This window comes from Crinia signifera, chromosome 4 (genome assembly GCF_055691185.1).
Source record: "Crinia signifera chromosome 4, ASM5569118v1, whole genome shotgun sequence".
NCBI classification, from domain to species: Eukaryota; Metazoa; Chordata; class Amphibia; order Anura; family Myobatrachidae; genus Crinia; species Crinia signifera.
The window spans coordinates 316,040,506-316,057,760 of record NC_139220.1 but is presented as its reverse complement, the minus strand read 5'-3'; the positions used below and the strand labels follow the sequence as shown (position 1 = coordinate 316,057,760).

The window sequence follows — 17,255 nt, the reverse complement described above, 5'->3', positions numbered from 1 at the left end:
GAAACAAGGGTTTTTCACATTTTTTTGCGCTGACATGTACCGACAGGCGGTATTTCATGCCCTACCATCCACTATTGCGTGGTGGGAGAATAAAATAGTGTGCCGAGCGCAGCAAGAGACTGATCCCGAAGCATGGCTTGCTGTGCTCGCCATGCGAGGGGTGCGGTGCACTTCCTGTGTCCATGTTGACATTCAGGTAAGAAAAGTGGAAAACCTTATGTCGACTTTTTGACTGTTGACCTTGCACATGTCGACCTAATGCTTGTGTCAACCTAATGGCCTGTCGACCTAAACCCATGTTGACCTAAACCCATGTTGACCTTTCCCCATGTTGACCTAATCATGTCGACACAATGCTTGTCGACCTACTTGCTGTAGACCTAATGATCCATACCCGAATGCATATTGTGGTGGTATAACCTAACTCACTTATGAGACACGCTGCATTCGGGCTCTCAGACTCCTCACGTGATTAATAAGTATGGCCTCTGTAGTAACACTCTACCTGCATATAAGGCATGTTTCTACAGTCACATTATTATGACCAGATGGATTCATAACCAAATTGGTTGAGTGCTGTCCATATGGATGACTGGGCCCAGAGAATGCCATGATAACATTCCCCAGACCATAACACTGCAGCCACCACAAGCTTGTGTCCTTCCAGCAATGGTTGCAGGGTGATTGTTCTCAGATGTTTCTCACCTGACATGCCAACATCCAGCAGAAAATGTGACTCATCAGAGAAGGCAACCCATAGCCAATCAGAGGTCTAATTCCAATCCTGCTGTGCAAATAATAAAAAAAAATCACCAATGCCCCTTTGCTTGACCATCCATTTTCTTCAGAGCCCGAAATGCAGAAGTGTTCGCTAAAGTGTCATTTTACATCTGGTAGCCCCATGGCTCATTTTGCGGGTGAGCTGCTCCACTGTAGCGCGTCTGTTGGCCCTGAAGCACCTTCGTAGCCAAGATTCACCTCATACATCAATGGCACGTGGGGATTATCAGTTTCCACATGAGTTAAGCACAGCGGTCCCATTTGTCCAGTAATGATAATCAGTCACCACAGCAGCACGTGAACAGGTCACAATCTGCTCTGATCACAAATACTGACACCCTTGGCCTGAATGTTGGTAAACATAACATTTTGCACGTCATACAATGAGTGATGTCTGCAAGTGGCCTTTCACACACCTTATATACCCACCAAGCCAGTGCATGCTATGTAGTATACTTCACGGTGCTGTCATACAGTATGTAGGAGGTGGCCATAATTATGTGACTCAGCCTTGTCATTTCTCTCATTTGATGTATAACAAGCTGTAGCCTATGGGAAAATATTTGCTGCATTAAGTACATTTATATGGTTTTTCTCCTGTGCAATTCTTCTGATGTCGGACAAGATTTGACTTCAGGGAAAAACATTTGCTGCATTCAGAACATTTATATGGCTTCTCTCCTGTGTGACTCCTCTGATGTCGGACAAGATGTGGCTTCTGGGAAAAACATTTGCTGCATTCAGAACATTTATATGGTTTCTCTCCTGTGTGACTCCTCTGATGTCGGACAAGATGTGACTTCAGGGAAAAACATTTGCTGCACTCAGAACATGTAAATGGCTTCTCTCCTGTGTGACTCCTCTGATGTAGGACAAGATATGACTTCTGGGGAAAACATTTGCTGCATTCAGAACATTTATATGGTTTCTCTCCTGTGTGACTCCTCTGATGTCGGACAAGCTCTGACTTCTGGGAAAAACATTTGCTGCATTCAGAACATTTATATGGCATCTCTCCTGTGTGACTCCACTGATGTCGGACAAGATGTGACTTCTCTGAAAAACATTTGCTGCATTCAGAACATTTATATGGCTTATCTCCCGTGTGACTCCTTTGATGTCGGACAAGATGTGACTGATGGGAAAAACATTTGCTGCATTCAGAACATTTATATGGCTTCTCTCCCGTGTGACTCCTCTGATGTAGGACAAGCTCTGACTTCAGGGAAAAACATTTGCTGCACTCAGAACATGTAAATGGCTTCTCTCCTGTGTGACTCCTCTGATGTAGGGCAAAATGTGAATTATGGGAAAAACATTTGCTGCATTCAGAACATTTATATGGCTTCTCTCCTGTGTGACTCCTCTGATGTTGGACAAGATGTGACTTCTCTGAAAAACATTTGCTGCATTCAGAACATTTATATGGCTTCTCTCCTGTGTGAATCCTCTGATGTCGGACAAGTTTTGGCTTCTGGGAAAAACATTTGCTGCACTCAGAACATTTATATGGCTTCTCTCCTGTGTGACTCATCTGATGTAGGACAAGCTGTGACTTCAGGGAATAACATTTGCTGCATTCAGAACATTTATATGGCTTCTCTCCTGTGTGACTCCTCTGATGTTGGACAAGCTGTGACTTCAGGGAAAAACATTTGCTGCATTCAGAACATTTATATGGTTTCTCTCCTGTGTGACTCCTCTGATGTAGGACAAGATGTGACTTCTGGGGAAAACATTTGCTGCATTCAGAACATTTATATGGCTTCTCTCCTGTGTGACTCATCTGATGTAGGACAAGATTTGACTTAAGGGAAAAACATTTGCTGCATTCAGAACATTTATATGGCTTCTCTCCTGTGTGACTCCTCTGATGTATTACAAGATGTGACTTCTGGGGAAAACATTTGCTGCATTCAGAACATTTATATGGCTTCTCTCCTGTGTGACTCCTCTGATGTCGAACAAGAAGTGACTTCTGAGAAAAACATTTGCTGCATTCAGAACATTTATATGGTTTCTCACCTGTGTGACTCCTCTGATGTTTGAGAAGATGTGATTTATATGCAAAGCCTTTGTCACACTCAGAGCACACATGTGGTTTCTCTCCTGTGAGGCTCATCATGTACGAGATAAGAAAAATTAATTGTTGAATGTTTCTTCTATCCACAAAATAAAGTCACTTTAATCCTTCAGGTGTAAGAAGAAATGATGACTTTAGTTGGCTGGATCAGAGAACAACGTCCCCTTGAGCAGGATTTGGACCCAAAATATAAGAAGATGTTGTACAATCGTCCTGTAAGACAGTTAAAATGTAAAAGGTTAACATACTGTAGTACAAGTGTGATGTCAGGGTTATATTGTGTAAGGAACATTTCTATATAGAACACATATCAGTCGTGGACCATTGTTTTATATTTCTGTATGCTGCCAAATGGCTGGGACTATTTGCTGTCAGATGCACAGCACAGATCTCGCTACCTTACTACAGCAGATGCCAGTTAGGAGTGTGCACCCAGACATGTTATGGGTTTAGTGCTTTGGCTCTGGATTGGTTTTGCCAAAACCACCCTCCCAGGTTTTGTGTTTTGGTTTTTGATCTGTAGTTAGTTATTTAATAAAAAAAAATATAAAATACACAGCAAAAATGTCAGAATTTTTTTTTGTTGTTCCTACAGTATTATTACAACGATAACATTCATTTCCACTAATTTCCCGTCTATTCTGAACACCTCACAACTCATACAATTGCTTTTTAGGCCAAAATGTTATACCAAAATGTTGTACCAAAATGTTGTAGCTGGATGACCAACAAAAGACCAGGGCACACGGGGCGACGCTACATCTAATGTAGGATAAGCAGGATAGACAGTGCATGCATCACCATCACTATACAGTGTTCACACATGGCGACGCTGCCTCCATGCTGAGTGAGGTGCTAAAGCACAGATCGCTCAGCACACATGGCGGCACACAAGCGATGCACCCGTGATGTGTGCTGAGCAATCTGTGCATCTAATGTAGGATAAGCAGGATAGACAGTGCATGCATCACCATCGCTATACGGTGTACACACGGGGCGACGCTGCCTCCATGCTGAGTGAGGTGCTAAAGCACAGATCGCTCAGCACACATGGGGGCACACAAGCGATGCACCCGTGATGTGTGCTGAGCAATCTGTACATCTAATGTAGGATAAGCAGGATAGACAGTGCATGCATCACCATCGCTATAGGGTGTACACACAGGGCGACGCTGCCTCCATGCTGAGTGAGGTGCTAAAGCATAGATCACTCAGCACACATGGCGGCACACAAGCGATGCACCCGTGTTGTGTGCTGAGCAATCTGTGCATCTAATGTAGGATAAGCAGGATAGACAGTGCATGCATCACCATCACTATAGGGTGTACACACGGGGCGACGCTGCCTCCATGCTGAGTGAGGTGCTAAAGCACAGATCGCTCAGCACACATGGCGGCACACAAGTGATGCACCCGTGATGTGTGCTGAGCAATCTGTGCAGCTAATGTGGGATAAGCAGGATAGACAGTGCATGTATCACCATCGCTATACGATGTACACACGGGGCGACGCTGCCTCCATGCTGAGTGAGGTGCTAAAGCACAGATCGCTCAGCACACATGGCGACACACAAGTGATGCACCTGCGATGTGTGCTGAGCAATCTGTGCATCTAATGTAGGATAAGCAGGATAGACAGTGCAGGCATCACCATCGCTATATGGTGTACACACGGGGCGACGCTGCCTCCATGCTGAGTGAGGTGCTAAAGCACAGATCGCTCAGCACACATGGCGACACACAAGTGATGCACCCGTGATGTGTGCTGAGCAATCTGTGCATCTAATGGAGGATAAGCAGGATAGACAGTGCATGCATCACCATCACTATACGGTGTACACACGGGGCGACGCTGCCTCCATGCTGAGTGAGGTGCTAAAGCACAGATCGCTCAGCACACATGGCGGCACACAAGCGATGCACCCGTGATGTGTGCTGAGCAATCTGTGCATCTAATGTAGGATAAGCAGGATAGACAGTGCAGGCATCACCATCGCTATATGGTGTACACACGGGGCGACGCTGCCTCCATGCTGAGTGAGGTGCTAAAGCACAGATCGCTCAGCACACATGGCGACACACAAGTGATGCACCCGTGATGTGTGCTGAGCAATCTGTGCATCTAATGTAGGATAAGCAGGATAGACAGTGCATGCATCACCATCGCTATACGGTGTACAAACGGGGCGACGCTGCCTCCATGCTGAGTGAGGTGCTAAAGCACAGATCGCTCAGCACACATGGCGGCACACAAGCGATGCACCCGTGATGTGTGCTGAGCAATCTGTGTATCTACTGTAGGATAAGCAGGACAGACAGTGCATGCATCACCATCACTATACGGTGTACACACAGGGCGACGCTGCCTCCATGCTGAGTGAGGTGCTAAAGCACAGATCGCTCAGCACACATGGCGGCACACAAGCGATGCACCCGTGATGTGTGCTGAGCAATCTGTGCATCTAATGTAGGATAAGCAGGATAGACAGTGCATGCATCACCATCGCTATAGGGTGTACACTCAGGGCGACGCTGCCTCCATGCTGAGTGAAGTGCTAAAGCACAGATCGCTCAGCACACATGGCGGCACACAAGCGATGCACCCGTGATGTGTGCTGAGCAATCTGTGCATCTAATGTAGGATAGGCAGGATAGACAGTGCATGCATCACCATCACTATAGGGTGTACACATGGGGCGACGCTGCCTCCATGCTGAGTGAGGTGCTAAAGCACAGATCGCTCAGCACACATGGCGGCACACAAGCGATGCACCCGTGATGTGTGCTGAGCAATCTGTGCATCTAATGTAGGATAAGCAGGATAGACAGTGCATGCATCACCATCGCTATATGGTGTACACACGGGGCGATGCTGCCTCCATGCTGAGTGAGGTGCTAAAGCACAGATCGCTCAGCACACATGGCGGCACACAAGCGATGCACCCGTGATGTGTGCTGAGCAATCTGTGCATCTAATGTAGGATAGGCAGGATAGACAGTGCATGCATCACCATCGCTATATGGTGTACACACGGGGCGATGCTGCCTCCATGCTGAGTGAGGTGCAAAAGCACAGATCGCTCAGCACACATGATGGCACACAAGCGATGCACCCGTGATGTGTGCTGAGCAATCTGTGTATCTAATGTAGAATAAGCAGGATAGACAGTGCATGCATCACCATCGATATAGGGTGTACATACGGGGCAATGCTGCCTCCATGCTGAGTGAGGTGCTAAAGCACAGATCGCTCAGCACACATAACGGCACACAAGCGATGCACCTGTGATGTGTGCTGAGCAATCTGTGCATCTAATGTAGGATAAGCAGGATAGACAGTGGATGCATCACCATCGCTATAGGGTGTACACTCAGGGCGACGCTGCCTCCATGCTGAGTGAGGTGCTAAAGCACAGATCGCTCAGCACACATGGCGGCACACAAGCGATGCACCCGTGATGTGTGCTGAGCAATCTGTGCATCTAATGTAGGATAAGCAGGATAGACAGTGCATGCATCACCATCACTATAAGGTGTACACACGGGGCGACGCTGCCTCCATGCTGAGTCAGGTGCTAAAGCACAGATCGCTCAGCACACATGGTGGCACACAAGTGATGCACCCGTGATGTGTGCTGAGCAATCTGTGTATCTAATGTAGGATAAGCAGGATAGACAGTGCATGCATCACCATCACTATAGAATGTACACACGGGGCGACGCTGCCTCCATGCTGAGTGAGGTGCTAAAGCATAGATCGCTCAGCACACATGGCGGCACACAAGCGATGCACCCGTGATGCGTGGTGAGCAATCTGTGCATCTAATGTAGGATAAGCAGGATAGAGAGTGCATGCATCACCATCGCTATAGGGTGTACACTCAGGGCGACGCTGCCTCCATGCTGAGTGAGGTGCTAAAGCACAGATCGCTCAGCACACATGGCGGCACACAAGCGATGCACCCGCGATGTGTGCTGAGCAACCTGTGCATCTAATGTAGGATAACCAGGATAGACAGTGCATGCATCACCATAGCTATACGGTGTACACACAGGATGACGCTGCCTCCATGCTGAGTGAGGTGCTAAAGCACAGATCGCTCAGCACACATGGCGGCACACAAGCGATGCACCCGTGATGTGTGCTGAGCAATCTGTGTATCTAATGTAGGATAAGCAGGATAGACAGTGCATGCATCACCATCACTATACGGTGTACACACGGGGCGACGCTGCCTCCATGCTGAGTGAGGTGCTAAAGCACGGATCGCTCAGCACACATGGTAGCACACAAGCGATGCACCCGTGATGTGTGCTGAGCAATCTGTGCATCTAATGTAGGATAAGCAGGATAGACAGTGCATGCATCACCATCGCTATACAGTGTACACAAGGGGTGACGCTGCCTCCATGCTGAGTGAGGTGCTAAAGCACAGATCGCTCAGCACACATGGCGGCACACAAGCGATGCACCTGTCATGTGTGCTGAGCAATCTGTGCATCTAATGTAGGATAGGCAGGATAGACAGTGCATGCATCACCATCGCTATATGGTGTACACACAGGGCGACGCTGACTCCATGCTGAGTGAGGTGCAAAAGCACAGATCGCTCAGCACACATGATGGCACACAAGCGATGCACCCGTGATGTGTGCTGAGCAATCTGTGTATCTAATGTAGGATAAGCAGGATAGACAGTGCATGCATCACCATCGATATAGGGTGTACATACGGGGCAATGCTGCCTCCATGCTGAGTGAGGTGCTAAAGCACAGATCGCTCAGCACACATAACGGCACACAAGCGATGCACCTGTGATGTGTGCTGAGCAATCTGTGCATCTAATGTAGGATAAGCAGGATAGACAGTGCATGCATCACCATCACTATAGAATGTACACACGGGGCGACGCTGCCTCCATGCTGAGTGAGGTGCTAAAGCATAGATCGCTCAGCACACATGGCGGCACACAAGCGATGCACCCGTGATGCGTGGTGAGCAATCTGTGCATCTAATGTAGGATAAGCAGGATAGAGAGTGCATGCATCACCATCGCTATAGGGTGTACACTCAGAGCTACGCTGCCTCCATGCTGAGTGAGGTGCTAAAGCACAGATCGCTCAGCACACATGGCGGCACACAAGCGATGCACCCGTGATGCGTGGTAAGCAATCTGTGCATCTAATGTAGGATAAGCAGGATAGACAGTGCATGCATCACCATCGCTATACGGTGTACACACAGGATGACGCTGCCTCCATGCTGAGTGAGGTGCTAAAGCACAGATCGCTCAGCACACATGGCGGCACACAAGCGATGCACCCGTTATGTGTGCTGAGCAATCTGTGTATCTAATGTAGGATAAGCAGGATAGACAGTGCATGCATCACCATCACTATACGGTGTACACACGGGGCGACGCTGCCTCCATGCTGAGTGAGGTGCTAAAGCACGGATCGCTCAGCACACATGGTAGCACACAAGCGATGCACCCGTGATGTGTGCTGAGCAATCTGTGCATCTAATGTAGGATAAGCAGGATAGACAGTGCATGCATCACCATCGCTATATGGTGTACACACGGGGCGATGCTGCCTCCATGCTGAGTGAGGTGCTAAAGCACAGATCGCTCAGCACACATGGCGGCACACAAGCGATGCACCTGTCATGTGTGCTGAGCAATCTGTGCATCTAATGTAGGATAAGCAGGATAGACAGTGCATGCATCACCATCACTATAGGGTGTACACACGGGGCGACGCTGCCTCCATGCTGAGTGAGGTGCTAAAGCACAGATCGCTCAGCACACATAACGGCACACAAGCGATGCACCTGTGATGTGTGCTGAGCAATCTGTGCATCTAATGTAGGATAGGCAGGATAGACAGTGCATGCATCACCATCGCTATAGGGTGTACACTCAGGGCGACGCTGCCTCCATGCTGAGTGAGGTGCTAAAGCACAGATCGCTCAGCACACATGGCGGCACACAAGCGATGCACCCGCGATGTGTGCTGAGCAATCTGTGCATCTAATGTAGGATAACCAGGATAGACAGTGCATGCATCACCATCGCTATACGGTGTACACACAGGATGACGCTGCCTCCATGCTGAGTGAGGTGCTAAAGCACAGATCGCTCAGCACACATGGCGGCACACAAGCGATGCACCCGTGATGTGTGCTGAGCAATCTGTGTATCTAATGTAGGATAAGCAGGATAGACAGTGCATGCATCACCATCACTATACGGTGTACACACGGGGCGACGCTGCCTCCATGCTGAGTGAGGTGCTAAAGCACGGATCGCTCAGCACACATGGTAGCACACAAGCGATGCACCCGTGATGTGTGCTGAGCAATCTGTGCATCTAATGTAGGATAAGCAGGATAGACAGTGCATGCATCACCATCGCTATACAGTGTACACAAGCGGTGACGCTGCCTCCATGCTGAGTGAGGTGCTAAAGCACAGATCGCTCAGCACACATGGCGGCACACAAGCGATGCACCTGTCATGTGTGCTGAGCAATCTGTGCATCTAATGTAGGATAAGCATGATAGACAGTGCATGCATCACCATCACTATAGGGTGTACACACGGGGCGACGCTGCCTCCATGCTGAGTGAGGTGCTAAAGCACAGATCGCTCAGCACACATAACGGCACACAAGCGATGCACCTGTGATGTGTGCTGAGCAATCTGTGCATCTAATGTAGGATAGGCAGGATAGACAGTGCATGCATCACCATCACTATAGGGTGTACACACGGGGCGACGCTGCCTCCATGCTGAGTGAGGTGCTAAAGCATAGATCGCTCAGCACACATGGCGGCACACAAGCGATGCACCCGTGATGCGTGGTGAGCAATCTGTGCATCTAATGTAGGATAAGCAGGATAGAGAGTGCATGCATCACCATCGCTATAGGGTGTACACTCAGGGCGACGCTGCCTCCATGCTGAGTGAGGTGCTAAAGCACAGATCGCTCAGCACAAATGGCGGCACACAAGCGATGCACCCGCGATGTGTGGTGAGCAATCTGTGCATCTAATGTAGGATAACCAGGATAGACAGTGCATGCATCACCATCACTATAGGGTGTACACACGGGGTGACGCTGCCTCCATGCTGAGTGAGGTGCTAAAGCACAGATCGCTCAGCACACATGGCGGCACACAAGCGATGCACCCGTGATGTGTGCTGAGCAATCTGTGTATCTAATGTAGGATAAGCAGGATAGACAGTGCATGCATCACCATCACTATACGGTGTACACACGGGGCGACGCTGCCTCCATGCTGAGTGAGGTGCTAAAGCACAGATCGCTCAGCACACATGGCGGCACACAAGCGATGCACCTGTCTTGTGTGCTGAGCAATCTGTGCATCTAATGTAGGATAAGCAGGATAGACAGTGCATGCATCACCATCGCTATACAGTGTACACAAGGGGTGACGCTGCCTCCATGCTGAGTGAGGAGCTAAAGCACAGATCGCTCAGCACACATGGCGGCACACAAGCGATGCACCTGTCATGTGTGCTGAGCAATCTGTGCATCTAATGTAGGATAAGCAGGATAGACAGTGCATGCATCACCATCACTATAGGGTGTACACACGGGGCGACGCTGCCTCCATGCTGAGTGAGGTGCTAAAGCACAGATCGCTCAGCACACATAACGGCACACAAGCGATGCACCTGTGATGTGTGCTGAGCAATCTGTGCATCTAATGTAGGATAGGCAGGATAGACAGTGCATGCATCACCGTCACTATAGGGTGTACACACAGGGCGACGCTGCCTCCATGCTGAGTGAGGTGCTAAAGCACAGATCGCTCAGCACACATGGCGGCACACAAGCGATGCACCCGTGATGCGTGGTGAGCAATCTGTGCATCTAATGTAGGATAAGCAGGATAGAGAGTGCATGCATCACCATCGCTATAGGGTGTACACTCAGGGCGACGCTGCCTCCATGCTGAGTGAGGTGCTAAAGCACAGATCGCTCAGCACACATGGCGGCACACAAGCGATGCACCCGTGATGTGTGCTGAGCAATCTGTGCATCTAATGTAGGATAAGCAGGATAGACAGTGCATGCATCACCATCACTATACGGTGTACACACAGGGTGACGCTGCCTCCATGCTGAGTGAGGTGCTAAAGCACAGATCGCTCAGCACACATGGCGACACACAAGCGATGCACCCGTGATGTGTGCTGAGCAATCTGTGTATCTAATGTAGGATAAGCAGGATAGACAGTGCATGCATCACCATCACTATAGGGTGTACACACGGGGTGACGCTGCCTCCATGCTGAGTGAGGTGCTAAAGCACAGATCGCTCAGCACACATGGCGGCACACAAGCGATGCACCCGTGATTGTGTGCTGAGCAATCTGTGCATCTAATGTAGGATAAGCAGGATAGACAGTGCATGCATCACCATCACTATACGGTGTACACACAGGGTGACGCTGCCTCCATGCTGAGTGAGGTGCTAAAGCACAGATCGCTCAGCACACATAACGGCACACAAGCGATGCACCCGTGATGTGTGCTGAGCAATCTGTGCATCTAATGTAGGATAGGCAGGATAGACAGTGCATGCATCACCATCACTATAGGGTGTACACACGGGGTGACGCTGCCTCCATGCTGAGGCCCTTATTCTGGTTCGGGCGGTACGGCCCGCGTGCGGCCGTACCGCCGATGTTTTTATTCTGCACATGCGCAGAGGTCAATCTGCGCATGTGCAGCCCCCTTCGCCGCAGACGTATTTCGTCCGCCGCAAAGGGGGCGTATAGGGGCGTGAGAGGCTTCAGACCCTCATTTCCCTATGTATACGCCCCGCGTTTCATGGGCGTTCCCATGCAAACGCGGGGCGTATGCATGCTAATCAGGGCATGACGCAACTCATGGGGGCGGAAAGCTGACGTCGCCGGATGTCAGCTCTCAGCCCCCATACAAGCTAGCACACGGACGATTGTCCGTGTGGTCTCAGCTTGCGGGAGCTGCTGGGGCGTGCGGACCTGCCTTCGATGGTCGACGACCATCGAATGCAGGGGGCAGCTCCCACCATGGTGGAGGCGTACGCCTCCACCATTTTTATGCGGATCGCCAGCCGTCCGTGTACGGACGGCCGTGGCGATCCGTCTCGTGGGCGGGGATTGGTTTGTGCGGCCAGAGCACCGTGTGCGGCTCTGGCCGCACCAACCAGAATAAGGGCCTGTGTGAGGTGCTAAAGCACAGATCGCTCAGCACACATGGCGGCACACAAGCGATGCACCCGTGATGTGTGCTGAGCAATCTGTGCATCTAATGTAGGATAAGCAGGATAGACAGTGCATGCATCACCATCACTATACGGTGTACACACAGGGTGACGCTGCCTCCATGCTGAGTGAGGTGCTAAAGCACAGATCGCTCAGCACACATGGCGGCACACATGCGATGCACCCGTGATGTGTGCTGAGCAATCTGTGCATCTAATGTAGGATAAGCAGGATAGACAGTGCATGCATCACCATCACTATACGGTGTACACACAGGGTGACGCTGCCTCCATGCTGAGTGAGGTGCTAAAGCACAGATCACTCAGCACACATGGCGACACACAAGCGATGCACCCGTGATGTGTGCTGAGCAATCTGTGTATCTAATGTAGGATAAGCAGGATAGACAGTGCATGCATCACCATCGCTATATGGTGTACACACAGGGCGACGCTGACTCCATGCTGAGTGAGGTGCAAAAGCACAGATCGCTCAGCACACATGATGGCACACAAGCGATGCACCCGTGATGTGTGCTGAGCAATCTGTGTATCTAATGTAGGATAAGCAGGATAGACAGTGCATGCATCACCATCGCTATAGGGTGTACATACGGGGCAATGCTGCCTCCATGCTGAGTGAGGTGCTAAAGCACAGATCGCTCAGCACACATAACGGCACACAAGCGATGCACCTGTGATGTGTGCTGAGCAATCTGTGCATCTAATGTAGGATAAGCAGGATAGACAGTGCATGCATCACCATCACTATAGAATGTACACACGGGGCGACGCTGCCTCCATGCTGAGTAAGGTGCTAAAGCATAGATCGCTCAGCACACATGGCGGCACACAAGCGATGCACCCGTGATGCGTGGTGAGCAATCTGTGCATCTAATGTAGGATAAGCAGGATAGAGAGTGCATGCATCACCATCGCTATAGGGTGTACACTCAGAGCTACGCTGCCTCCATGCTGAGTGAGGTGCTAAAGCACAGATCGCTCAGCACACATGGCGGCACACAAGCTATGCACCCGTGATGCGTGGTAAGCAATCTGTGCATCTAATGTAGGATAAGCAGGATAGACAGTGCATGCATCACCATCGCTATACGGTGTACACACAGGATGACGCTGCCTCCATGCTGAGTGAGGTGCTAAAGCACAGATCGCTCAGCACACATGGCGGCACACAAGCGATGCACCCGTTATGTGTGCTGAGCAATCTGTGTATCTAATGTAGGATAAGCAGGATAGACAGTGCATGCATCACCATCACTATACGGTGTACACACGGGGCGACGCTGCCTCCATGCTGAGTGAGGTGCTAAAGCACGGATCGCTCAGCACACATGGTAGCACACAAGCGATGCACCCGTGATGTGTGCTGAGCAATCTGTGCATCTAATGTAGGATAAGCAGGATAGACAGTGCATGCATCACCATCGCTATACAGTGTACACAAGGGGTGACGCTGCCTCCATGCTGAGTGAGGTGCTAAAGCACAGATCGCTCAGCACACATGGCGGCACACAAGCGATGCACCTGTCATGTGTGCTGAGCAATCTGTTCATCTAATGTAGGATAAGCAGGATAGACAGTGCATGCATCACCATCACTATAGGGTGTACACACGGGGCGACGCTGCCTCCATGCTGAGTGAGGTGCTAAAGCACAGATCGCTCAGCACACATAACGGCACACAAGCGATGCACCTGTGATGTGTGCTGAGCAATCTGTGCATCTAATGTAGGATAGGCAGGATAGACAGTGCATGCATCACCATCGCTATAGGGTGTACACTCAGGGCGACGCTGCCTCCATGCTGAGTGAGGTGCTAAAGCACAGATCGCTCAGCACACATGGCGGCACACAAGCGATGCACCCGCGATGTGTGCTGAGCAATCTGTGCATCTAATGTAGGATAACCAGGATAGACAGTGCATGCATCACCATCGCTATACGGTGTACACACAGGATGACGCTGCCTCCATGCTGAGTGAGGTGCTAAAGCACAGATCGCTCAGCACACATGGCGGCACACAAGCGATGCACCCGTGATGTGTGCTGAGCAATCTGTGTATCTAATGTAGGATAAGCAGGATAGACAGTGCATGCATCACCATCACTATACGGTGTACACACAGGGTGACGCTGCCTCCATGCTGAGTGAGGTGCTAAAGCACAGATCGCTCAGCACACATGGCGACACACAAGCGATGCACCCGTGATGTGTGCTGAGCAATCTGTGCATCTAATGTAGGATAAGCAGGATAGACAGTGCATGCATCACCATCACTATACGGTGTACACACAGGGTGACGCTGCCTCCATGCTGAGTGAGGTGCTAAAGCACAGATCGCTCAGCACACATGGCGGCACACAAGCGATGCAACCGTGATGTGTGCTGAGCAATCTGTATATCTAATGTAGGATAAGCAGGATAGACAGTGCATGCATCACCATCGCTATAGGGTGTACACACGGGGCGACGCTGCCTAGATGCTGAGTGAGGTGCTAAAGCATAGATCGCTCAGCACACATGGCGGCACACAAGCGATGCACCCGTGATGTGTGCTGAGCAATCTGTGCATCTAATGTAGGATAAGCAGGATAGACAGTGCATGCATCACCATCACTATAGGGTGTACACACGGGGCGACGCTGCCTCCATGCTGAGTGAGGTGCTACAGCACAGGTCGCTCAGCACACATGGCGGCACACAAGCGATGCACCTGTCATGTGTGCTGAGCAATCTGTGCATCTAATGTAGGATAAGCAGGATAGACAGTGCATGCATCACCATCACTATAGGGTGTACACACGGGGCGACGCTGCCTCCATGCTGAGTGAGGTGCTAAAGCACAGGTCGCTCAGCACACATAACGGCACACAAGCGATGCACCCGTGATGCGTGGTGAGCAATCTGTGCATCTAATGTAGGATAAGCAGGATAGACAGTGCATGCATCACCATCGCTATACAGTGTACACAAGGGGCGACGCTGCCTCCATGCTGAGTGAGGTGCTAAAGCACAGATCGCTCAGCACACATGGCGGCACACAAGCGATGCACCTGTCATGTGTGCTGAGCAATCTGTGCATCTAATGTAGAATAAGCAGGATAGACAGTGCATGCATCACCATCACTATAGGGTGTACACACGGGGCGACGCTGCCTCCATGCTGAGTGAGGTGCTAAAGCACAGATCGCTCAGCACACATAACGGCACACAAGCGATGCACCTGTGATGTGTGCTGAGCAATCTGTGTATCTAATGTAAGATAAGCAGGATAGACAGTGCATGCATCACCATCACTATAGGGTGTACACACGGGGCGACGCTGCCTCCATGCTGAGTGAGGTGCTAAAGCACAGATCGCTCAGCACACATGGCGGCACACAAGCGATGCACCCGTGATGCGTGGTGAGCAATCTGTGCATCTAATGTAGGATAAGCAGGATAGACAGTGCATGCATCACCATCACTATAGGGTGTACACACGGGGCGACGCTGCCTCCATGCTGAGTAAGGTGCTAAAGCACAGATCGCTCAGCACACATAACGGCACACAAGCGATGCACCCGTGATGTGTGCTGAGCAATCTGTGCATCTAATGTAGGATTAGCAGGATAGACAGTACATGCATCACCATCGCTATAGGGTGTACACACGGGGCGACGCTGCCTCCATGCTGAGTGAGGTGCTAAAGCACAGATCGCTCAGCACACATGGCGGCACACAAGCGATGCACCCGTGATGTGTGCTGAGTACTCTGTGCATCTAATGTAGGATAAGCAGGATAGACAGTGCATGCATCACCATCACTATAGGGTGTACACACAGGGCGACGCTGCCTCCATGCTGAGTGAGGTGCTAAAGCACAGATCGCTCAGCACACATGGCGGCACACATGCGATGCACCCGTGATGTGTGCTGAGCAATCTGTGCATCTAATGTAGGATAAGCAGGATAGACAGTGCATGCATCACCATCACTATACGGTGTACACACAGGGTGACGCTGCCTCCATGCTGAGTGAGGTGCTAAAGCACAGATCGCTCAGCACACATGGCGACACACAAGCGATGCACCCGTGATGTGTGCTGAGCAATCTGTGTATCTAATGTAGGATAAGCAGGATAGACAGTGCATGCATCACCATCACTATAGGGTGTACACACGGGGTGACGCTGCCTCCATGCTGAGTGAGGTGCTAAAGCACAGATCGCTCAGCACACATGGTGGCACACAAGCGATGCACCCGTGATGTGTGCTGAGCAATCTGTGCATCTAATGTAGGATAAGCAGGATAGACAGTGCATGCATCACCATCACTATACGGTGTACACACGGGGCGACGCTGCCTCCATGCTGAGTGAGGTGCTAAAGCACAGATCGTCAGCACACATGGCGGCACACAAGCGATGCACCCGTGATGTGTGCTGAGCAATCTGTGCATCTAATGTAGGATAAGCAGGATAGACAGTGCATGCATCACCATCGCTATAGGGTGTACACACGGGGTGACGCTGCCTCCATGCTGAGTGAGGTGCTAAAGCACAGATCGCTCAGCACACATGGTGGCACACAAGCGATGCACCTGTGATGTGTGCTGAGCAATCTGTGCATCTAATGTAGGATAAGCAGGATAGACAGTGCATGCATCACCATCACTATAGGGTGTACACACGGGGCGACGCTGCCTAGATGCTGAGTGAGGTGCTAAAGCACAGATCGCTCAGCACACATAACGGCACACAAGCGATGCACCCGTGATGTGTGCTGAGCAATCTGTGCATCTAATGTAGGATAAGCAGGATAGGCAGTGCATGCATCACCATCACTATAGGGTGTACACACGGGGCGACGCTGCCTAGATGCTGAGTGAGGTGCTAAAGCACAGATCGCTCAGCACACATAACGGCACACAAGCGATGCACCTGTGATGTGTGCTGAGCAATCTGTGCATCTAATGTAGGATAAGCAGGATAGACAGTGCATGCATCACCATCACTATAGGGTGTACACACAGGGCGACGCTGCCTCCATGCTGAGTGAGGTGCTAAAGCACAGATCGCTCAGCACACATGGGGGCACACAAGCGATGC

At 50.6% G+C, this 17,255-nt stretch overlaps 1 protein-coding gene across 2 annotated transcripts in view; it reads right to left on the bottom strand.

Annotated features, from left to right (window-relative positions):
• Positions 1 to 280: 280 nt before the first annotated feature.
• LOC146075879 (uncharacterized) overlaps positions 281 to 17,255 on the bottom strand; it is a 53,025-nt gene continuing 36,050 nt past the window's right edge. For both annotated transcript variants that reach the window (XM_083185550.1, XM_083185549.1), the window contains exon 2: positions 281 to 3,076. In XM_083185550.1, the coding sequence (XP_083041676.1) occupies positions 1,352 to 2,905 (1,554 nt within the window). In that variant the 5' untranslated portion in view covers positions 2,906 to 3,076 and the 3' untranslated portion in view covers positions 281 to 1,351. The remainder of the gene's footprint in view (positions 3,077 to 17,255) is intronic.